At 51.4% G+C, this 23,088-nt stretch overlaps 6 protein-coding genes across 6 annotated transcripts; 2 read left to right on the forward strand and 4 right to left on the reverse strand.

Moving 5' to 3' along the window:
- Window positions 1–15: 15 nt before the first annotated feature.
- SMAC4_02520 (uncharacterized protein) lies at window positions 16–750 on the reverse strand (the record flags this gene model as incomplete). Its single annotated transcript, XM_003350803.1, has 1 exon — window positions 16–750. The coding sequence occupies one exon, from the start codon at window positions 748–750 to the stop codon at window positions 16–18; it is 735 nt and encodes a 244-aa protein (XP_003350851.1).
- Window positions 751–2,334: 1,584 nt separating this feature from the next.
- On the forward strand, window positions 2,335–5,032 carry SMAC4_02521 (uncharacterized protein). The gene is made up of 3 exons (XM_003350804.2): window positions 2,335–3,045; window positions 3,127–3,582; window positions 3,654–5,032. The coding sequence occupies exons 1-3, from the start codon at window positions 2,991–2,993 to the stop codon at window positions 4,850–4,852; spliced, it is 1,710 nt and encodes a 569-aa protein (XP_003350852.1). The 5' UTR covers window positions 2,335–2,990; the 3' UTR covers window positions 4,853–5,032.
- A 1,523-nt stretch (window positions 5,033–6,555) lies between these two features.
- Window positions 6,556–8,827, reverse strand: SMAC4_06721 (uncharacterized protein). Its single transcript, XM_024655209.2, has 2 exons — window positions 8,770–8,827; window positions 6,556–8,706 (listed from the first exon to the last, which is right to left on the reverse strand). The coding sequence occupies exons 1-2, from the start codon at window positions 8,786–8,788 to the stop codon at window positions 7,472–7,474; spliced, it is 1,254 nt and encodes a 417-aa protein (XP_024511123.1). The 5' UTR covers window positions 8,789–8,827; the 3' UTR covers window positions 6,556–7,471.
- Window positions 8,828–10,971: 2,144 nt separating this feature from the next.
- SMAC4_06722 (uncharacterized protein) lies at window positions 10,972–18,734 on the reverse strand. The gene is made up of 7 exons (XM_066090502.1): window positions 17,809–18,734; window positions 17,532–17,726; window positions 17,334–17,418; window positions 17,045–17,170; window positions 16,141–16,996; window positions 14,144–16,074; window positions 10,972–14,071 (listed from the first exon to the last, which is right to left on the reverse strand). Coding segments are annotated over exons 2-7 (3,225 nt in total). The 5' UTR covers window positions 17,534–17,726; window positions 17,809–18,734; the 3' UTR covers window positions 10,972–13,846.
- A 584-nt stretch (window positions 18,735–19,318) lies between these two features.
- Window positions 19,319–21,249, reverse strand: SMAC4_06723 (uncharacterized protein). The gene is made up of 3 exons (XM_003344898.2): window positions 21,041–21,249; window positions 20,025–20,916; window positions 19,319–19,971 (listed from the first exon to the last, which is right to left on the reverse strand). The coding sequence occupies exons 1-3, from the start codon at window positions 21,065–21,067 to the stop codon at window positions 19,493–19,495; spliced, it is 1,398 nt and encodes a 465-aa protein (XP_003344946.1). The 5' UTR covers window positions 21,068–21,249; the 3' UTR covers window positions 19,319–19,492.
- Window positions 21,250–21,746: 497 nt separating this feature from the next.
- On the forward strand, window positions 21,747–22,967 carry SMAC4_06724 (uncharacterized protein). Its single transcript, XM_003344899.2, has 3 exons — window positions 21,747–21,904; window positions 21,994–22,357; window positions 22,471–22,967. The coding sequence occupies exons 1-3, from the start codon at window positions 21,867–21,869 to the stop codon at window positions 22,720–22,722; spliced, it is 654 nt and encodes a 217-aa protein (XP_003344947.1). The 5' UTR covers window positions 21,747–21,866; the 3' UTR covers window positions 22,723–22,967.
- Window positions 22,968–23,088: the final 121 nt, after the last annotated feature.

The raw sequence follows: 23,088 nt of genomic DNA on the forward strand, positions 1-23,088 counted from the left end.
TGTAGACATGCTCCTTCAGTCGTCTTCAACGATGAGCAGTCCGGATTCCCCATTTGCCGATACTGGTGCCTCGGGAGCTATCGCCGCCGTTGTGGTCGAAGCAGGCTTCTCTGCTTCCTTTGTGGCCTTCTCACCAGCTGTGTCGTTCGTAGAGGCTCCAGCCACAGCCGTACTCTCCTTTACACCTCCATCCTCTCCAGCCTTTGCAGTCTCTTTATTCTCAGCCGCCACAGTTGCCTTTGCCCCATTACCCCCTTGACTTCCACCTACCACACCTCCCCCTCCGCCTCCTCCATTCTTTCCACCACCCTTCCCCTTATTCTTCTTCTTCTCCCTCTTCTCCCGATTCCTCCTCGTCTTCTCCTCATCCGCCCTCTCCCTCTCCACTCTCTTCCTCTCAAACTCCTCCCTCTCCCTCTCCTTGGCAACCTCCTCGTCCATGATTCTTAGTCTTTCATACTCCCTGCGGCGCGCCGCCTTGTAAACGTGGAATTCACCTGATCCCGCACCAGCACTGGAACCCTGCACGTTCGTGACGATCTCGGGCGGAGGCGGCAGGCGCGAGGTGCCAGAGGCGCTGGAGGACGAGGGGAGAGGCGGGATGATGATTTCTCGGTCGGGCTTGGCGAAGAGTTGTTGCAGGTGCGAGGCTTGGAGGCTGGTTGGGGAGGAGGCGCGGAGACGTTTGGTGGGGCGGGAGGAGAGGCGGGAGGTGGAGGTGGGGATTGAGGAGGGGTCGTCGGCTGACATTGTTATGATTTGGTGGCGGGTGAGTTGGTTTTATGAAGATGGTATGTGGTGGTGGTGGTGGTGGTGATATGCGGTTGTGGTTTTGGTGCGATTTGCAAGCAAAAGTCCAGCCGGCGGCGATGTATGGTGGCTTAGAGGTGCTTCCCGGATGGGATTGCGAGACGCGGCGGGTGGGTGGTTTTCGTTTGAGGCGTGTGCACACCTTTTGTATGTGTTATTTCTAAGGTGCGGGCTGAACGGTGATTTTGTGATGTTGTTGGGTGATGAATGCGACTAATGTTGGCTGTCACAAATCCTGGAGGAAGTGGTGATGTGAAATTGGAGGTTGGAATCTTGACAGAGACTGAAGTCGCGACTTGGGACGGGTATTGCAGCGATCGGGTTCGGTTCCAGATCGACCAAATGCGACGCTGAGCTGAGCTGCAGCTGATGGGACTGGACCCGTTGGGCGGGCAAGGCTACAGGGCTGATGGTGGTGGTCTGTGCGCGTGGCTGTTTCGAGGCTGTTCTTGAACTTAAAGATTGGAAGATGCCTTTTCAGTTGAGTTCCACATTGCAAGTTACGAGCTCCATATGTCTTCAAGTCGCCAGGTCATAATCACATGCGTCGATGATGTGGCTTAGTCCAATGCAATTTGAAATCACGAATCTTGATGGTTCTTTGGAACCCTACAGACGGAGTCCTGGAAGCCAAGCTCTTGGATGATGGATCTGGAGTCCGTCATTGTCCTGTGTTTTTCTACACGTGCTTAATAACATGGACGAGATGTCATCGATGTCGTAAGTTCCCAAGTCCACTGTGGTGTTCCTTTGGGAGTCCAGAACATCGAACTCATCCATCCAGTTTAGCCAAAAGATCGCGGCATCTGCTCATCGGTACACTGTACGGTTAATATTACGGGCGGGAAGAAGCCGCCAGGAACGAGTTGACGAATGCCGGCCCGGGTTGGTGCTGGGCTGTTGGGCGCTTGCTGTGTGTCAATTATCAAAGTTGCGGTGACATGCGAATCCAATTGGGAAAGAACTTCTGCGGTTGAGCGTTAACAGTTCTGATTGGCTGAAGGTTTGCCCTTTCCCAAAGACATGGAACCCCGTGCAACCAATCGCGCCAGAAATGGGGCGATAAAAAAACGATAAGGCACGAGGGCTCGGCGAAAGAGCGGGAAAGACCACTGAAGTGCAAGAAATTGATAATGCATGACTCCCTGCTCTTGTCGAATCCAATCACGCTTCAGCACAACTTGGGGCAGCCCAGCCAGCTCCTCCTCCACTTACCAGCGATCACAGTGTCCAACGTCGATCATCGCTTCCTTGGGAGACGTTGTCGACCTCCAACTGAAACTTCCCCGTGGAGGAAGCAGCCATTCACTACCTAGCTAGAAACATTTAGAGTGCGGCTGTGCACATTCATCCAGAGCTGTCAAATCTGCCGCCACAGTGTTTGTGTTACGACTGCATAGTACGCCCTGGAGAGTGACACGCCGACCACACAAACTCGAACAAGAATCAAGCACTGCCTTACAAGTTTACAATAAGACAACCACGTTGCCTACGGCCAACAGCCCAACGCTGTTGATTTGTCTATCTCTTGGCTTCAGCTCGCGGCCCAAAAAAAAGCCAACTTGACTGCAAGGCCATCTACGGTACACAGATGTCACCGTGTTTATGGGTTGCGCCGTGGCTTGTAACGCATACAGTTGCGCATTTTGCTCAGGCTGCATGTCCCCAGGAGCTGGGAAGGGGCCTGGAAGATCTGCCTAATCCCCGCGCATACGAACGCGGGACGCTTGCTGGGGCGGCGTTGACTTGCAATCCGGGGCCTAGAGGGGCATGAGCAGGCAATCTCTGCCTTGAGGCTCGGTTGTCCTATTTAGGTACCAGGTCGGCCTCGTCTCGTTTAGCTTCTCTTTCGTCTCTTCTTGTCTGTCTTCCATCTTATTACACTACATACACGACGATTGTCTTCTAATAACTATCCTCATCTTATCTGCTGCCAGAGCCTTGTGGTATAAGACACCTTTCATTGTCCAACCTTTTTTGAACTGGGACATACAACCTTAACCAACCGGCTTTGCTCTTTCCGCCACTTATTACTCGTTCTCGAAAATACAAGACCGACGTACAGGGTGGGGAAAAAAATAAGGGACCTCGACTTTGACAACTGCTGCAACTACTACGCTACCGCATAGTACAACTACTTATTGTTCACATCACACCCAGTCCTCTCTTCCTTCTTAACCATGGGGAAGCCTAGACTTATCATCCTGATCAGACACGCCCAGTCTGAGGGCAACAGTACGTCACCCACGCCTTCGAAGCCATCCTCCTTGAGCTGTCTCCATCCTTGCGGCTTAACACTAACATGGTGATCAACAGAGAACCGCGATATCCACCAGACGATCCCCGACCACCGAGTCAAGCTCACAGAAGATGGATGGCAACAAGCATACGATGCCGGCCGCCGGCTACGCAAGCTGTTGCGCGCTGACGACACGATCCAGTTCTTCACCAGCCCCTACCGCCGCACACGCGAGACCACAGAAGGCATCTTGGCCACTTTGACCAGCGACGACCCGGAGCCCAGCCCCTTCAAGCGGAATCACATCAAAGTCTACGAAGAGCCCCGCCTACGAGAGCAGGATTTTGGAAACTTTCAGCCATGTAGCGCCGAGATGGAACGCATGTGGCAGGAGCGCGCTGACTATGGTCATTTCTTCTACCGTATCCCCAACGGGGAGAGCGCCGCAGATGCATACGACCGAGTCAGCGGTTTTAACGAGAGTCTTTGGCGCCAGTTCAATGATGACGACTTCGCCAGCGTTTGCGTTCTAGGTACGTCGAGTTCCTTGAGATCGGACTGCAACATGGAAGAGTGGGCGGGAAGCTAACTAATTCTGTTTCAGTTACACACGGTCTTATGTCTCGAGTCTTCCTCATGAAGTGGTACCACTTTAGTGTCGAGTACTTTGAGGATCTTCGAAATGTTAACCACTGCGAGTTTCTCATAATGCGCAAGAACGACAACGGCAAATACCTGTTGGAAAACAAGCTACGAACGTGGTCGGAGCTAAAGAAGGAGAAGGCTACACAACAAGCTCTCTTGACCGGAGGAAACTCCAAACTAGACTCAGCCCCTTCCACCACTCCGCGGATGCCTCCCGATCCCAGTGCACCGCCTGTCGAGATGCGTCGCCGGTGGGGAGGTTGTCCGAATGGCTGCAACCACGACAAGAACTTCAAGATCCGCTCGAACCTTGCCGATCTCGTCAAGACCGACCATATGATCTCGAGCCATGTTACCTCCACCGATGCCATTGTTACCGATAGTGCGAGTGGTAATTCAACAGACGTCGATACCCCAAGTGTCGGTAGCAGCAGCATCGCGCTTACAGATGGGGCCGGGCCTGGCAAGGCTCGAGGAGTCGCCAACGCCTCTTTCAACGGTACCGCACAGCCTAATGGGCCGACAATTGCGAGCCGAAGACCGACAGCCAAGCACATTCAGTCTACCAGCAGCGGGGTCACGCTGTCGCCAGAGGTGGCTCACACTGGTCCGGTCATCGACATAACCAAAGCACGCGAAGAGGTAGTCTCCAGTCCCGACGGCACGCCATCCTTTATCTCAATCGAGGATCGCCTACGAAGCCATCTCAAAAGTCCCAGTGTGCCGCCCCGTCCCCATAGCCATGGTCACAGCCTTCATATCGGTCGTGATGGCGGAGGCACCTACAGTGGGCATAGCAGCAGCGAAACCGAGTTGTCAGAAGACGAGCGGCAAAAGATCGTCAAGATCAAAACACCGAGCGGCGGACTCACACCCCTTGCTGCCCGTCCCGCGCCACATCGCCATTCTAGCCGGGACCGGAGCCAAATGGGCCGTGGTGCCAAAGCCAACCGTCTAGGCGATCATCCTCCCAGTAGCGACGGCGAGCATGAAGCTGATGGAGAACATGAGCCCGACTGTGAGGAAGACGAAGAGAACAGCTGCCAGGGGCAGGAAGAGGGCGCCAAGCTTACCGAGTCAATGAAAAAGAAGCAGAGTCTAGAGAACCTGACGGACGCAGAGAAAGACGACAGAAGTCTACGAGGGAGTGTCTACTAGGAGGTCATTCTGCCCCTTTGCATCTTCTTCCACTTTCTGGTTCTTTTTACTATCACCTTCTACAAATTAGTGGGTCCCACTGACGTAGGACTCTTGGTGTTTTTTTGGTTTCGCAGTTGCGCATTATGTCTTATGTAACATCAAGGACTGATGGGAGTTGATCGGTTGTTTTTGAGGCGCTTTGGGGGGGGGGGGGGGGGGGGGGGGGGGGGGGGGGGGGTTGAAATCATGGTTAGCGAGTTCTCCCGGTCTGCATTTTAGTCAGTTTGGACGTCATAACACAACAAAAGGTTCACGGGTGTTCAGGTATGAAATGGATGGGGAGGATAGATTGAGATTGTGACATGAAAATACCCACATTACATTTACAGAGTTTCTATAAACTGGCGATTTATTTATTCACATATGCTGCTCAATTGATCCACGCTCTTTGGTCTCAATGATTCCACTTGCAAAAATGAAATGTGCTCTATACTACTAACACTTCATTATACAACCGTCCGTAGGCATAACTTAGGCTTTGATCTCAAACGTGCCTGAATACTCTCAATCTATCTTCTGTCCCTCGAGTCTTTTCGTCCACTTACGATAAGTACAACAGGACTTATAGGTTCCTCAACGGCGCGTCTCAGTTCTAGTATTTAGATACGAAAGCACGAGCGCTACACTTTATTGTTCTCTCCTCACTTCTCTCCTCACTTCTCTCCTCACTTCTCTCCTCACTTCTCTCCTCACTTCTCTCCTCACTTCTCTCCTCACTTCTCTCCTCACTTCTCTCCTCACTTCTCTCCTCACTTCTCTATCTGCCCCTTTTACTCTTCTCTTTTCCTTTTTCCGTCTTTTCGTCCCCTCTCTTCATTTACTAAAACTATTATTTATCTTAATTAAAATATTTCGAAGATCCTAGCGTCTCACACCAGCAAGGACTAATTTTCTTCCACGATAACACAAACAATCCTGCTTGAAACTACATAACGGACAGTTCCAGGTGGGAGTTAATAGGTTTTAACATCTTTCATTTAATCTTCTGGCAGCGGCGATGAAATATGACGGAGTGGCTAGCTGGCTCTCACAATGGTTAAGGTACCGTAAATCGCTAAGCTGAATCTGAACCTGAAGCGAGCGAGTCCCTACCTACCTACCTTACGAGCTTACCTACTTATATCCTGTAATAAGACAGGCAAAGAGGGAGACAGGGAGACGGGTCATATAACCAGCCATACAGGTAGCTAAGCTAGCCTTACTATATATGATAATAGCCATTTTTAGTTCTTTTTTATTTTATTTATTTTCTTTCAGTTTCCTTCGGAATACCCTTCTGAAAGAAAATAGGGGGTTTGACAACGGGTCCGCCAACCGACCACGGGTTGACTATTTATGGCAGGGGCCGGGGGGCCGGGGGGTTACTTGTCGGGTGAGCTGCTCAGCCTCAATTTCAAGGGGAAGGTTAAGAGCCTACCATAGCACCTACCTAGGTTAAGGTAGAGCGAGTGAGATGGATATAGAATGCTCACTCACGTGGTTGGAAAGTTCATGTGTGCAAAAGAGTTAGTATTGGAGTTGGCAGGTAGCGTGTTCGACCATTACGCAATTGCGTCTTATATTATCCGTGAGTAGAGGACGTGAGTGGCTCAGATGGATTGTTTATGTACGGTTGGCAGGTGTGACTAGGAAGGAAGGTAACTGAGCTAAATTATACGGATATGTAACTGCATTATAGCATTGTCATAAGTGGTAGTTATAGATAACCAGAGTGGAAGCTGGTGAATATGTGAGAGGTAGGTTAAAGGATAGACTCTATTTCTGACATCACCCTCCTTTCCCTCCATTCGCTCTCCCAGCTACTAACGAGCCATACCTCCCCCGATCCCCTTCCCTCCAACCCATAACCAAAAAAAAACAAAAAAACAGACAGATATCCGCCACACCCCGGGTTAAACACATGATCCCATTCCCAACTGTGTCCTTCTCCTCTTCCCCACCCCAGTGGGGACACCCATATAAGCAACATAACGCAACATTATTTCCCACCATAAAAGGACCGTTACTTCGAATGAATCACCAAGCTCCTTGCGCATCATTAACATCACCCGATGCGACGCGGCTTGTAATCCATTCGTGGCCCTTTCATTCGCCTTCTTACTTCCTTCCCTTGGTTCCTTTGCTTCTCTCCTTGGGCTCTTCCCTATTCTTGTCCCAACCGAGACCGCCTGGTTCTAAATATATGTGCAGTGAATGTGTGAATGTACCATGTACGGATAAAAGCAGACGCTTTTCTGTGTGATTACGCGTTGCCGTATCTGGAATCGGAACCGCCCCTCATACCATCGAAACCAGCTGGCTGATGTAAGACGGTGGCGTGATGATCAGAAACGACGAACTGCATTCCAACCCCCTTCTGAATCACTGACGCGGCTAGCTTCCAAAAAGCGAAGACGGAAAAGGGTAGCTAAAAAACACCAACGAACGTTTCTGCCGAGCGAAAAGAATAACGATAGCGCGGCTCGAACAGTCAAAATGGGTATCCTGTGTGCGGAAAAAAACGACGTGTGAACCATGATATATAGCGGTCGAATAAGAGATAACCAACGACGACCATCGACAACTAGCTTTCCTCCTTTAAAAGTTCTGCGAGATGCCTGCCGTCTGCTGGGGGTAGTGAGCGGAATTCTCGATGCGAGTGTTCCTCCTCGCCACGACATCTCGAATGACCGGAGGTCCTGCAGGAGGGGCAAAGTTGTTGGGGGGAACCGGTCCGTTATAGGCACCCTCGGCGCCGTTGTATGGGTTGGCGATACCGTACTGCGGCTCGTAGTAACTCTGTGTTCCTCCATAGGCAACTCCGATAGGGGCTTCGTCGGACTCGTCAGAGCGGGCAGCTGCGCTATAATGCGACGATGCGTTTGAGGGTCCTCGGTGAACATTGGCGTCTCTGTTGTCACCGGCCGAGGGTCCCATTGCTCCCAAAATCTCGCCTTCGGGCGAAGGCGGTTCAATCAACGGCTCACCAGATCGTGCGTCGGATACGGTTCCTCGAGTTGGTGATGTGGCGTCGGAATAAGCAACGCCGGGCATGCCACCACCAGAGATGGTCGTCGAAGCCTTTCTTCCAGCCGAACTCGCGAGAGTTGTAGAGCCCCAGCCTCTGTACCCGGACGTTCCATCCTCCCTCATCTCGTACGCTCCACCAGCACCATCACCGGCAACGGCAGGTATCGTAGGGTCGCTGTTGGGATTGTAGCCATAGTCTTCCACCTCCCTTCGCCTCTGCTCCTCGGCATCCCTCCTTTGCTTCCGCTTTCTCCAGAGGAAGATACCCGCCAATACCAATAGGGCAACAGCGACAATGGGCACCACTACCGCAATGGCAGTTTTCCCGCCTTTTCCCAACCCGCCACCGCCAGAGGAAGCATCCTTAGTAGGATCAATGGCACCGGCCGATGAGGTTGTCGATGGACCGGAGGTGGTAGGGTCCGCGGAGGGTGTTCGTGTCTCGGTAGTAATGATTTGCGTAATCTTGGTTCGTGTTTCCCCTTCAGTCGTGATAATTTGGACACTGGTAAAGGTTTTCGTTCCAACCGACTGTGTAGTGGGGGGCGGTGTCGATGTTGTTGACGGAGGCACAGCTATGGACGAGCTTGTTGTTGGTTGCGGTTGAGATGTCGAAGTAGCGGGTGTCGATGATGGTGGTGGTGGTGGTGGTGGTGGTGGTGGTGGTGGTAGTGGAGACGAGGAAGTAGAAGGAGTAGGTGGCAAAGCCGAAGAAGTCGTTAAAGTAGGAGGCGGCACTGGTGGCACTGAAGTGCTGCTGATGATAAGGGTCGGCCCCGTGCTGGAGGGGACATTGGCCGTTGCTGTATTCGGGTCAGCAGAAGCTCCAGGGGCCGTTGTTCCCTCCGGGCTTGAGATGCCCGTACTTGTGCTGTTGCTGGACATGTTGAGAACCTGACGTTCCAACCGTGGGAAGTCCCTTCTGATCCGGGGTGTCATGTTAGCGATATGAACTCCAGAAAATGCTCATTGGGATGCATGAGAGAGTGCATTTGAAAAAAGGTCAAGAGGGAAAAGAGAAAAGGAGAAGCCATCAAGGCGCCGAAGGCTCCGAGATAAAGCCAAGCGCAAACAGTTGAACATTGTTGAAGTGAGAAATATGGATTGACCAGACAGTGGAAACCACGGCTAGTGCCCAAGCAAACGTACCTTTTGATGGGCTGAACCCTAGTCCAGCGTGCAGTTAAAAAAGCAATCGGTCGCGGTTTGCGAGAGGGTCTCTTGGACTTTGATGGGGAGTTGTTTGAGGAGTTGAGGCGCGAGATGGAACGAAGACCGCTCTCTGGCTGGATATAGCGTGATGCGGATCAGTCACCTAAGACTAGCGGCTACTCGGCTGGCCGACAGTTCTGGGCGTTGAGTCGCAGACGCAGGGGCAAACGCAGAGGGCCCCGGGCGATCAGCTATTGGGCGGCAAAGGACAGGCTGAGAGAGCTGAAAAGCAAAGACAGCTTTAGGGAAGCGCAGGGCGGGTTGCGCGGTAGTGATTGAGACCCAGGCTGTCGTGTATCGGACTGGACTTTGTTGGTGTTGAGGATGTTGTTGGAGAGAAAAGTCGGCGACAGCGGTAAAACGGGGTGACCAAGAGACTCTGGGCGCGGAAGAGCGACGGAGTGCTTGATGTACAGTACTGTGTAGGGTGAGGACCAGCGATGGACAGGGGGCGGGCTTTGGCGAGATTTTGGACCGTTGCCTTTTGAGTCTTGGGCTGCAAGTTGGTGTTCCAATGGTGTGTGTCTTGGTGGGTGATGGTGGGCGGCGTTGGAGCTAAGCCAAACACGATGGTCCGTTGGCTGTGTGTAAGCCGGTTCCGTGGTGCTTCCGGGAGTAGCACGAGTTACCTCGGAGGGCGATGCTCCAGGTTCTATCACTGCGCAATCCAAAAGAGGCGGTACCACGGTCAAAGTCACCCAGGTAAATGTTCTGGATTCGGATGGTGCGAAGCCAGTGATGTGCTATCGTTGTGAGGAGAACCTAGTAAGAAGTGGAATGCCTCTTTTTCCAGTTTGGATGTTCTCCTTCTCCGATTGCCGTTTGATATCCTCCGTCTATATGGTGTAGAGGTAGGTATGCTTCCCGATGCCACTTCTATCTAGTGACAGCCCAGGAAGGGATGGAAGTGGAAGGCGGGAGTTGAAATTACAGCCGAGTGTCTGTGCCCGTTATGTTGGACAAGGTGAACTGAACTGACGTCTGTGAAGTTGGGATGAACAGTTTCCGCAGAGTCTCTGAACGCCGCGGACTGTGCGCTTTTTTGGTGGGGCGGGCGAGTATCACTTGAGTGCCGATCGGTGGGTGCCACAAAACAACCTCAAATGAAAAGAAAGCCAGACCGCTCGCTTCCAGCAGGAACCTAACAGGGCAGTGGTGGTGGCAGGATTGCGGTGCAGGTTGGCAGGGTGCAGTGCGTGCGTGCGTCCTGTGTTGCTGTGCAGGTGTGATTGCGATTCCCTTGCACCTCAGGGCAGTCGGGTGTCCAAAGGAAGTCGATGGAAATTACCAACAAATGGTGCTCCCGAAACTCGGAGATATCCCAAGGTCCTGGAAATCTGGAAATCTGGAAATTGTACCCAAGATGACCCAAAACAAAGTTTCACAAAAAAAAAAAAAAAAAAAAAAAAAAAAAAAAAAAGAGCCAGAGCACGGGTCAATGACGTGAACCGGAATATGATTTCGTATTCTGAAAGAGAAGCGAGAGGGTCTGAGAGAGAAAACAGGAAGACAGGTCGCCGCGAACAGGGGACCATGTGCCTGATGTACCTCTGGCCACCAATGCACCCCGAAAAGGTACCCGGCCCCGTAAAGAGCACGAGAGAACCGCGGCTCCACAAGGCGTGGATGCTTCTGTGGATGCCATCAACGGACGAATCCAGCAACTGCGAAGGAGCGAGGTGGACCTGCTGCATTCCATCCATTTCAGCGCTTCTGGCAATCGCGATGGCCTTGTGATGGCACGCTAGCCCGCTGGAAGATGCCCAATTTGTTTCACTGCATTTGGTTTTTCACTGCCAGAAGAGAGAATCCGGCAACAACGGCACACCAACAAATCCTCACCTGCCCTGTCCGGTCCGGGCATTCCAGGCAATTTTGGACTTGGCACAAGTCACAACCTCGTGTAAGACGAAAGCAGGCGGAAACATTGGACGAATAATTGATCCCATCTGTCGAAAATAGCTGCAGGTCACAGAGATCTCGTTGGGATCGCGAGAATATCAGATGGACGGACCCTTTGGATTTTGGACCCTTCTTTTCCCGTCAGTGCCGTCATGCGTTTTCATGCAAGTGCTCTCCAAGGACGCAAACCACAACAGGGACTCCCTTTGGAAGGATTTGTTCATCCAAACCATCCCGGCACATATCACCACCATATCAACAAAGACGCCGAGGTAAGCCTCCAGAGGGTTTGTCCAAAATACCAAATTCGCGCAGGCTACCAGATACAACCCAGTTTTTGAGCAGTTCAATCAATTCACCGTCAGCAATGCATTCAGCTCTTTCTCATTGACGAGAAGCAACCCAACGGAGAACATACGAGAAAAAGACTTCAATCCTACATACCCCGCCAACACCAGAAGAAGAAGAAGAAGAAAAACAAAAAGAGGACTTCCAAAGTCTCAGTCTCCACCAACTCCAATTGCAGTGGCAGATTGTCAATCCAAAATCGCAATGGACGACAACATGACAGAAAAACAAACATCAACAACAACAAGATTCACGGGTCTGGTATATCACCACTTATTATACCCTTCAGGCTCATACCTACGTCAACGTCATTCTCCACTACTTCTGCCACAAGTTTTCGGTTTGCCCAGAAATCCCAGCATCCGATCCCAATTCCCCATTCAATGCGATTTCATCGCTTTCCGTACCAGGTAGCTACAGTTTCGTACTTTTCGCTCTTCACTTTACTCCTTTCCGCACTCTCACTTTCCCCTTCCTTTAAATCCTTTACTTTTGTACAGGGCGATAAGTTCCATTTTAGTTTATAGCGCGGTAAGGCTTCATTCATGCTACCATGAAATATCGTTCGGCGACCTCCGATTGAACAACACCAAACAATGCCAAACTCTTCTTCTAGATCGTCCGCATTTGTCGTCCGCCTGACCAGGAAAAGCTTTGGCATGTACGGTAGGGGGAGGAAGAGAGAAATTAAACAGTTCCATCGATCCCCCATGGGCATGCCGGGGTTGTTGTTGGTGTTCGGGTTTTTCCCTACACTACACTACAATTCAATTTTAATTCCAAGCCGCCAGCCTCACAAAAATGGGGCAGGATTCCCCGGTCTTGGCAAAATAGACCCGAGCTAGCGGATGACACCGGGACTGGGAGGAATTTGAGTTGACATGAATGACGGGCCGGTGACAGCTGTGAAGTCGAACGAACGGTCTTAATTGATTTCTTCACTGTCACTTAAAATCGTCACCGTCGCCGTCGCCGTCGGACGTCATAGTAACAATTGGTAATAGCCTCAACTTTCTGCATGTCCAAAGTTTTTACACTTGCCTACCATAGTGGGGGATCGATCATCTCCGACATCCTACAGCGTCCGCATATACAAAACTTGTGCTGCTATAAAACAAAAACAAGAGGCGGTGTCTCTCGGGCTTCACTTGAGCAACTCTAGCAACACAGTAGACACAACAAGATCACGGAAACTCAAGTTCCCGTACGATCTGTATGTAGTGTACCTGCATCATCATCCATCCAGCAATTCAATTCTCATTGCAACAGATTTTCATCATCTGCTTTCAACCAACCAACCACCACTTGATACTGGTACACTAAAGTGAACTTGACGAAATGCACATGAGTGGCGAATACACGCCTCTAACGCCTCTGAAGATAAAAATATCCTACTGAGCCAACCTCCTACACGGAACTAAAGAACGTCAGAATGTTACGCACGCTGGCACGTTATGAGGCCCAACCGCCGTCAACTAACCGACAACCAAAGTAGAAGCGATCAGAACAATCCGAAGTTTAAACCGAAAAGATCAACGACCGTCTCAAGTGAAGCCGTAGCATCGTATCAATTACAGATTCATACACTACTGGAACATAGCAAGTTCCCATCCAATTGCGTCCACGCACAGGAACCTTAGGAAAGGTTCGTCCATTCAGCTCTCCGGCTCTCGGAACGTCCCAGTGGCGTACTGTAGGTACCGTGCGGTGATACAGAAGGAAGATGCGCGCATCCTTTCGCCATTCGACTGTAGTGTAGTGGAATGTTTGGCTTACCATCTATCTGTACGTGTACGTGTACACAGCCTCACGAGCTGACAGGTGAAGGAGGGAAGGAGCCACGAGGCACGGCTGATGGCGTCGGTTTCTAGAAGTCTGTGTGATTTGATGCGTTTATCCGTCCTGTCCCCGCCGTCTGCTTGGAAAGAGACAGTGGAGTGATTTGGTTGGTTGGTTCGTTGCTGCTGACTTTGTTGTTAAGATAACGTTACAAAAAGTTTATCGTGACGTGACAGGTTGCATGTTACACCAAAAGATCAAACTTGAAGGAGTAGGTGACGTGTGGTGAAGAAGATGGAAGATAGCTTGATGGTTATGATCGGTTGATTTGGTTGGGAGGTATGGAGGCTTTTGGAGAGCAAGGAAAAGAGAAGAAATAAGTTGGAGGCTAAAATAATGAGGAAGAAAAAGATAATGAGAAAGTCAGGGAATGTAGAAAAAGTAAAGGGGAATTGAAGAAGAGCTGAGAAGAGGTGTGAAGAGAGGAGTAAAGAGAGGAGTGAAGAGACAAAAAGGAAAGAAGAGCTTAAAATGAACAGAAAATGAAGATAAAGTGAAGAAAGAAAACATGGTAACGAACAGCAGCTGTACCGATAAAATATCAATGACATCATCATTTCAACATTTATTTACTAACAAACCCCCTATGTGAATATGAATTACCCTCGCAATCATATTCGTCCCCTTCTCTTCATCCCGCAACTATACATCAATATACTCATTGAACCTCAACACGCCATTACTCTTGAGCAACCCATCCACCCCCTTGGGCAGCTTAGGAAAGGGATCCGCGCCCGCCAGTCCTCCCAACGCACCGCTGATTCCCAGCTGCTTATCGTTGTCTGTCGCCTCAGGCTCACCAGACTTGTCCACCACCAGTGCTAAGCCGTGAGACTTGATAGCGTCAACCAGTGCCGGCACCATGTCCTGTAGTTAGGCATAACCGTTAGCGACAAAGATGCACTAGAAAAAAAGCGAAAGAGAAAGAGAAATACTTACCAACAACCTCGAAGAGCAAACCAGCCCCATCAAGTTATTGCTCGTCGCCGTCCTCACCACATCCTTAATCGAGCTTGTCCTCCTTCCATCACTCTGCAATATCCTTTCATCTTCTCCGCCCGCTGTGGTGTCCTGCTCCTGTCCACCACCACCACCAGCAGCAGTAGTAGTAGTACTAGTCCCACCCATATCCTCATCACCATCACCACCCTTGTTAGAAGATCCTTGTTTCAGCTGCTTCTGATCCCCTCTTCCCAAATCATTGCACAAGAACACCGGGAAATTCGGTTGCTTCCAGTTCAATGCCGTGCACAAAGTAGGATTATACGAACTAAATACCACCGATCGCACGCTATCCGGTCTCTCAGCCCTCTGGGCACGGGCATGGTCGAAGACGACGCTGAGGATGGCATCAGCGAATTCGTTGACGTCGTCCGCGGCTGTGCTGCTGTTGGCTTCGGCCTCTTCGTCAGCTGTGGGGTACAAGACCTGGACGTTGACGTGCATGCCCTTGGGGAGCAGGAAGAGGGCCTCGTGGAGACTAATGCCCACGGTGGCGAGAATACGATGGACGTCGGCTATTTGGTCGAGGGTGTAAGCGGATAGTTCGGAGAGGTTGATGTTGTTCCTCGCGGGCGCGGTGACGGTCTGGAACTGGGCGAGGCTAAGACGAGACACAGGTACGTCAATACCGCCGCAGTTGATAGTCCATCTGGGCCAGAGCACGGGAACCCCGTCCTTTGTGTGCTGGACGTAGATCTGGACGAAGTCGCCTGACAGACTGGAGCCGGTGACAAAAGTGCTCGTGTTCGCGTCAAACTGGCTGGTGGCCTTCCAGTATGTCTCAAAATCCGTGATTTCAAGCGGCGTTCCGCTGAAGGGCTTGATGATCTGCACATGGAAGCTGATCTGGCCGATAGCGCGCAGACGAGGGTCAAATAGTGGCAGGCAGACCTTGCCCGAGCTGCTGAGCAATGCACGGAAGATGTTTGGTAGAGCAACGGTCTTCGCGATGACCTTGGCGCCATACGTCGGGAATACCTCAAAGTCCAGAGTGAAGGATTCAAGGTTGTCGATCTGGAATGACGCCACCCTAGTGTCCTCCTGGAAGGGAAGAATAATATTCTTCGGGATAAGGTCCGAGGACTTGGATGAGATTGTAAGGCGGGCGGCAGGATACTTGCCGTCTTGGAAGAAGAGGAGAGGTTGTTCGCTGTCTTCCTCAAAGCTGATTTGCACAACAGTCTTGGTGTCAAGGAAGTTGTGGCCATACCGGCGTAGGGGAATGATAGGGGGTGGTAACTCGAGCGCGGGAATGGGGTCGATCGCATCAAGGGACATGGGCATCGGCGCGGTGCTGCTAGCCATGGGAGGCAAAGATCTGCCAATGTGTATAGGTGGGAGTTGGCTGGCAGCTTTCTCCTTTTTGGCCGGTGTGAGAAGCTTCATACATTCGAGATGCCCTTCCCAGGCTGCATAGTACATGGCGGGGAGGTCCTTCTCATCGAGAATGTTGGGATCTGCGCCGATATCGAGCAAGGCCTGCAGACATGGGACGTTACCCTCACTTGCTGCATGAACCAACGGGGTCCAGCCGTAAAGCTTGTCAATCTGATCAAGATCGGCTCCGTACTGCTTAAGCAGCACGAGAATCTCTGGAGTTTGTCCTGATCTTGCAACCAAGTGTTGAGGGTAGAGACCCTCGGCGTCAGCAAGGATCTTGGCTCCGTGCTTGAGGAGAAGCTCGACGATGGCCACCGAACCATGTTGACAGGCAAGATTTAGTGGTACGTGGTCGGTGTCGGACGCCGGGTCTATGCGAGCAGACCTTCCGAGTAACCTACCGACACACTCGAGATGGTTATGGACGATGGAATGGACAAGGGGCGTGAAGTTATCGTGATCGATCAGATTGATCGTCTTGGGGGAAGCTACAGACGAAAAAGTTAGTTATGTACAAGAGAACAAGCCAATATCTGAGGAGAGGGTGGGCATACCATTGAGCAGGGCGTCAATCATGTCGAGACGCCCATGCATACTGGCGTAGTGCAGAGGCACACGTCCATACGCATCTGTCCTCTCTGCGTCGACCCCTTTCGACAGGCCGTATTCGAGAACAAATGAGTTGCCGTAAATGGCCGCCTGGTGAAGACAGTTCCGCTCATTAATATCATCCCACGACTGAATGTCAACAAGCCCTGTGTCGAGGAGGACTTTGAGGGTTTCAAGTGAGCCTTCGTTGATGGACGCAAGAAACGTCCGGGTAACTCGTTCCGCTAGGGAGACATCTACAGAGCCATCTGGTGCTGCTGTGGCCTTCATACGGTCCAACATATCTTTGAGGGCATCGATGTTCCCCGCGAGAACAGTGTCGAGCAATAACGTATCGGCATCGCCCTCATCAGTCCCGAGGAGGTTTTGAGTGCTGATGACATGGTCTTCCCTTGTCTCGAAGCTGACGTTGTCGCCATCAGCCCACGCTCCCAGTTCTTGTAAACTGGTGGTCGCTTGGTCTGACAGCTCGCTGATAACGGTTGGGTTAAAGGCCGGCCGTTTCTCGACAACTCTTGAAAGATACAGCTCCTTTGTCTTGGACTTTGCTGTCTTGTCCCACTTCTTCAGGATTTTAGAGAAAGCCGTGCCGTTGATCTCGACGAACTGTTGCAATTTGTTCAGATCGTTCACAAACTGCTGGAAACCCTCTTGAAGAGTAGTAAACTTGGTAGATCGCCGTGAAGTTCCGCCGCTTCTTGACCGTAGGGCCTTCTTCTTGTCAAGAAGAGTCTTGAGCCGAATCTTGAGCTCGGCTTCTTTCTGCACATAGCAAGCGTTGACCTTGTCCAACTCTCTGTCCTAGACGACTGTTAGTAGCGCACACCGTTGAAAGGATAGCCTACGTACTATTTGGAAGAAAAATGTGGCCCTGTTGGCCTGAAGGGCGGACTGGGTATCTAGGTGTTCGCCTGGTGCACGCCGAAGATCCGTTTGCGGGGGAAGAATAGGGGTCGCAGAGAGCTTCTTGATAAGCTATAAGTCGAAGCGTTAGCAAACAGTGAACCGTATCTTGTGAGGGCCCGATGTGGCTGTCAGAATTATGACAGAGCCAAGAATGTTGATGTAAGCCCCTGAATCCAGGCTTGGCAATATCATGATAATGCGAGTGAGTAACGACAACATGCGTAACACATACCTTCTTGAGAGCTTTGTAGTTCACGAAGCTGGCAGCATACTCGGGAACCTCGAGTTGCCGCTTCTGTATTTGTTTGCCGAACTTCCTGTAATGTCATTTGGTCTTAGCGCCCAACGATAACGCATGAAAATGAGGGAAGAAGTCTTTCATCTCATGCCGATGAGATCGGAAAAGTGAGACTAGAGATCGAAGACTCACATCGTGCTTAGAGACGGCTACTGACGTGCAGAAGCCTGGCGATGCGGTAATGGGGTTGGTGTTTTGTGGTGAGACAATGCCGGTAGTTGACCTTACGGGTTAGCACATGAACAGCTGGGATAAGCCAGCGAGGGAACACAAGACCGATATCACGAGAGATTCGGTTTGGTGATCAGGTTCCGTGCCTGGGGTGATCTGTGATCTGTGTGTTAGCTAACAGGTCTTTGCAAGATGTGAAGTGGTGGAAATCCAGCCATAAGAGTGTTTGGGCACATACGATCAGTTTTGTCTCCTAATGTCGGGTTTCCTGCTCACAGGATGAGACCGGTAATGAGGACGTTGTGGAGGAACGAGGTCAAAAGTCGAGCGCCAGATTTGCCTTCGTGGGAACGCGAAGCTTTTGAAGGATCAGGTATGGAGTCGACTAGGACCGTTACTCGTAGAAGGCGCTAGCTAGGTCGGAATTTGAAGCTTGAAAGGTCGGGAACGGAATCCGGATAGACGGGAGGTGGGTGAGTGAGTGGACGAGGGGGAGCTTCAGATATGCACTGTTGCAGTGAGGTGAGTGGTCTATGGAGGATGGAGTAGTACAAAGTACTTTGGGAAGCTCTCGTCTCAAAACGATGACCGAGTCTGGGATGGATCGAGAACCTTTGCGGTTGGCTTGGTGATGAGGGCCTCGGGCAAAGCGAAAACAGTCGAGGGTGGTTGAGACAGACTTCTTCAACCGAGCAGCTTCCAATGGTCCTCGTAAGCTCCAGTCAAGCTTTTGAGTAACCGGGGAGAAAAGGGAAGAAGAAAAGCTTGAAGGATGGAAAGGGAAGCTTAAGGTACCCGAACTAAGGTGGGCGGGTGTGTTGAAGTGAGTGCCTGGTTGATGAGGGCCCGGCGGGTGGTTATCGATAGCGAAGTGGAAGCAATCAAGGCGCTGGTTGGCAGGGTTGATGCTGCCGCCGTCAGTGGGCGCCAAGCCACCGGCATCTTGGGAAGTTGGGAGCTCCAGCAGGCCCCGGCCATTTGGAGATCTTAACAGGACGGTATCTCAAGCAGGCGTAAATGCCCGCCAACTGACGTGCATTCCTGTTAAGGATACCGTAGACTTGGCATCCTTACCTCTGAACCTCAAGTACCGGCCCAGTATCAACACTTGTTCTTCTCACACCCATCTTGAGACATGTCACTCATGTGCAAAATGCGTGTTTGTAACGAGCAAAAAGTCTCGTGAGCAGTTTGTCGTATCTTGAGAGGTCAATCGAGCGTACGGTATGTAGCACGGGTTACCGCAATTGGGGTTCCATCACTGATTCTGAACTTCCAGTCCATGTCATTAGCAGGTACCGGCATCCATCCATCAGCTGTACATAGCCCTCTCGCCGGTTACACCTCCCAAGTCCCAACACGGTGACAAACAACGATTGGTTTTCGGCCGTATGAGAAAAAAGGGAGGCCCTGCTCAGAGTAGTTCGCATGCTTCGCTTCTACAACAAGGAAAAGCGGAAAGGTCGAGAAAAGAATCCAAGCTGGTTGATGTCGTCCAACAAGCCAATGGGAAGCCGTCATTGTGCCATGTGCCTGTGTTACAAGGCTGATTGATGAGCAAGTCGTTGCGAAGAGGGGCATCCCATGCTGGAGCAAGCTCCAGTAAATGCGGGGCAAGCATGTGCTGTTGTCCGCTGTTGTGCATAAGTAAGGTATCCAATGGACCGGATCTCATTCAAGGGGCCGGTTGGCCATGAGAGCATTCAGAAGAGTTGTGGTAAAAGACAGAAACATTGTGTAACAACCTTGCCCTGCTTGTAAGAAAAAAGTAAGAAAAAGAGATGTGATGCAACCCAACAGCTTAGTCTACCCACCTCTGGTTTCACGGCTACCCCCAGCCAGCTTCCAAACACTAAACAGACATCTTGATTCGACAAATTACACAAACTTGCTATTTCCTTGAGAACAAATGCTGTAATTCTTTACTTTGCCTGCTCAGTCTTCTTCGTCTTATCACCCTCCACCAAGCTATCACCCATAGCATCAGCCGTCGCCTGCCTCAACCTCTCATGGTCCGCATCCGTAGCTGTCGTATCCTCCATCTTGATCTGACTGCTGCCAGACTGGTTACGCTTATGGCCATGTTCGAACTCGTCGTCACTGTCTCCCAGGCTAAACGGATCATTGTCCGCGATCGGATTCGGGTCAACTGACGAAAGAGGTTGCCATTTGCTTGTCTTTGTTGCTGATCCAGCAGCGCTGCTACCTCCATGGGCCGCAGCGGCATTGTCCTTGGGCTGGATCCTCGGTGATGCGTCGTAGGCGTTGATGTCTTCCACCGTATCTCTAAACGACACCTTCCTGCCGTCTGAGGATTTGGGAGACTTGGAAGGCGGCGGTGGCCTGAAGGCATGAGGGTTGCCGTATAGCTGCTGATGTGTGCTTTGGGCGGTGTAGGGAGCTTTTGAACATGTTAGCAACGGTCGCGCATCAGAGCATCACAAGAAAACTTACTGCCGTCATTGTTGAATTTCATGCCCGCAAAGTCGTCGCTGAGGATGGTCGGATCAGCATCATAACGGTCGTAATCTGCGCTTCTACGTTGCTGATTCCGGGTTGGTCTTCCGATGAACGCATTACTCTCGTTTTGCCGACGCTGGTCCTCATCCTCGTCAAAGGTCTCGTCGATCTTCTTCTTGATAGTCGTAAACCACGAGTTGACCTTGCTCTGCGTCTCAATAAATCCCTTGCGCAAGCTCTCTTTGATAACAGGCAAATCGTCATCAATGAAACTGTGCTCCCGATCATCGTACAGCTCGTTCGGCTTCAGGCCGGTCTCCTGCCGAGGGCGCGGAGGCATATGAGGTCCACGTGCACCAGTGGGCCCATGAGAAGCGCCCGGAGTTCCGCGGTTGGCAGTTCTCGCCTCATATGCGGCAGTGCTCTCGAAATGCTCCGCAAGTTGGCGGGCGTATATCTCGTCGGCCTCCAGCTGGGATCTATCGGTGGAAGTCGGACCACCCAGCTGTTGCGCCGCGGGTCTCGGGGGAGGCGGCGGGGGTACGTCATCGTTCTGAACTGCATCCGGATCCGTCATCTCCAGGAGAGCGTTGAAGGCAGGCTCGATCTGGCCGCGGCTGGCCCTAAGGACCGCCTTGATAACAGAAGGTTCGATGGAAGGGAATGCCTCCTTCAGGATCTGCTGGTTCTTTTGCTCCTCGGTCAATGGGCGTGGAGGTTTCGGCGGAGGGTTTTCGTCAGAGGCAGATGCATTCCGGGTGGTACCAGTCGTTGAGGTGTCAGTGCCCCCCAAAGGGACATTCTCCTGAGCTTCGTCGTCATCCATTTCGAGCGGTCGAGCTGTCGTAGGGGATTCGGGCGCGGGTTCTACCGTTGCGTGCTTGGACTGCTCAACGAAGGAAGGTTAGATTAAAATACCAGAGGGTTTCGAAGGTCTGGGGACGGGCGAGTTGGATCTGCCGGGTGCTCCAAGATCACCCTGAGTTCCGGTGGGGGGAGAGGGGACTTACAACACTGCTGTCGGTTGGCGCAGACATGATGGGCCACCTGGACTCCTGGAAAACGTTTGGTTCTATTGATGACTTGGGTGAAAGCGCAGTGTTGAACCTAAAGCAATATCACAGATGGTGGGTTGATGAAATCAAATGAGGGATGTTGGTAAGTTCAAGGATGGTTGAAATGGTCAAGCAGTAGCGAGGTAGCCTGGATACCTGGATGGTAGTGTAATTGTGCAGCCTATCTGCGAGATTCCAGAAACCAATTAACCGAACGACGGGGGGGTTCCACGCTGTTTCAATGTCGCGCTTGTCTACTCGGTGGATGTCCAGATGGCATACTATGTAAGCTATGATGCCTGAAAGATATCCGGATGCTGGTTTCTTGGCCTGTTTGGAAGAGTCTTGGTTTGGGACGGGCACACGGCATCGCATGTGAGCTTGGGCTGCGCGGGGGCCGATTCATGCCATGGTCCGATTACGTCGCCCAGGGACCTGAGCCACAATGACGGGCGGGCGCAACTGATAAGTGATATAGGAGCAGCTGTATGTACAGAATACCCCAGGAAAACCCACTCTTCCGCTGCTAGCTTAGCTGCATTATTCTGTCTACTGATAAGCCCGGTGACGTCTCATGCCAGCCCCGTGCAATTACACCTTCCCGCCGGTTCACAAGTCCGTCCTGCATCCGCTTCCACGCTTTCCCGGGTCGTCGTCGTGCGCGTGTCTCGTGTGAACGAGACCGACAGCGCCCTCCACTGAGCATCTACCAATTCCCAATCTCACCTCACCAGACTGCCGAGACCAACATAGGACGGAAACCCTCTCACATGCCATAACAATGGGTAACTCTCCAAGCCGCGTCACGGCGCAAGATAAGTACGGCCAACGCATCCAAAGTCCAAACCAAAACAGTAAACAAGTCGAGTCGAAACTAACCCCTGCCTCCCTCCCTCCCTTCTCCTTAGAGCAATCCTCGACCTCAAAACCCAGCGCGACAAACTGCACCAATACCAGCGCAAGATCACCGTCCTCACCGACCGCGAAACCGCCATCGCACGGCAGATGTTAACCAAGGGTGACAAGCAGCGGGCGCTCTTGGCTCTCCGCAGGAAGAAATATCAGGAATCTCTGTTACAAAAGACCGATGCGCAGCTCGAACAGCTCGAAAAGTTAACATCGAGCGTGGAGTTTGCGCTGATACAAAAGGATGTGTTTTTCGGCTTGCAGCAGGGGACAAAGGTCCTGAAAGAAATCCATACCGAGATGGGTGGGCTGGAACACGTGGAGAAGATGATGGGGGAGACGGCGGAGGAGATTGCTTATCAGCAGGTATGTATTTCCGTCCCGGTAAAAAAAAAAAAAAAATTTCTTCTTTTTTTTTTGTTTTTTTGGGAAGGAGTTTGGAGGGTGGCGGTTAATGATGACTCCCCCAAAAATTACAGGAAGTAAGCGAAATGCTAGGAGGCCGCATCTCCAACCAGGACGAAGACGAAGTCGAAGAAGAGCTGGCCGCGTTGGAGGCCGAGGTGGCTGCTAAGAACCGTCCGGTGTCGGTACAACCAGTACCACAGGTGCCGCTACCGAATGTTCCCGATACCGAGTTACCGTCGACACCGTCAAGAGTTGAAGAAGAGGGACAGCAGCAGCAACAGCAACGACAGAAGGAAGAGGGGAGAACGGCCATGCTGGCTTGATTTTGATGGGCTGATGAAGGATTATGATTGTTTTACATGTACACAAAGTGGAGAGGTGTTTTGGAGTTTCTGTGCAATGGGGATTCTGGGTTTACTTGATACGTTTGTTAGGGGCATTCAGGAAGTCAGTTTGGAGATTACTGTGAATACCCAGCTACTCGATTTCAAATTTTGGGTTATGAATCAGACAGAGTTGGTCAGCATTGTCTGATTAGACATTCCATAGATCTTACGTTTGCATTCCACTGTTACTCGCCTTTCCATGTTAGTATGTCGACTAGTAAATTCAGGGTGCGGGCTTCATGCTGCAGGACTCGAGTTTGCTTTTTCCTTGTACATTATATCAGTTTTCGCCAATGCCGCTAC

The sequence above is a fragment of the Sordaria macrospora genome, chromosome 5 (genome assembly GCF_033870435.1).
Source record: "Sordaria macrospora chromosome 5, complete sequence".
NCBI classification, from domain to species: Eukaryota; Fungi; Ascomycota; class Sordariomycetes; order Sordariales; family Sordariaceae; genus Sordaria; species Sordaria macrospora.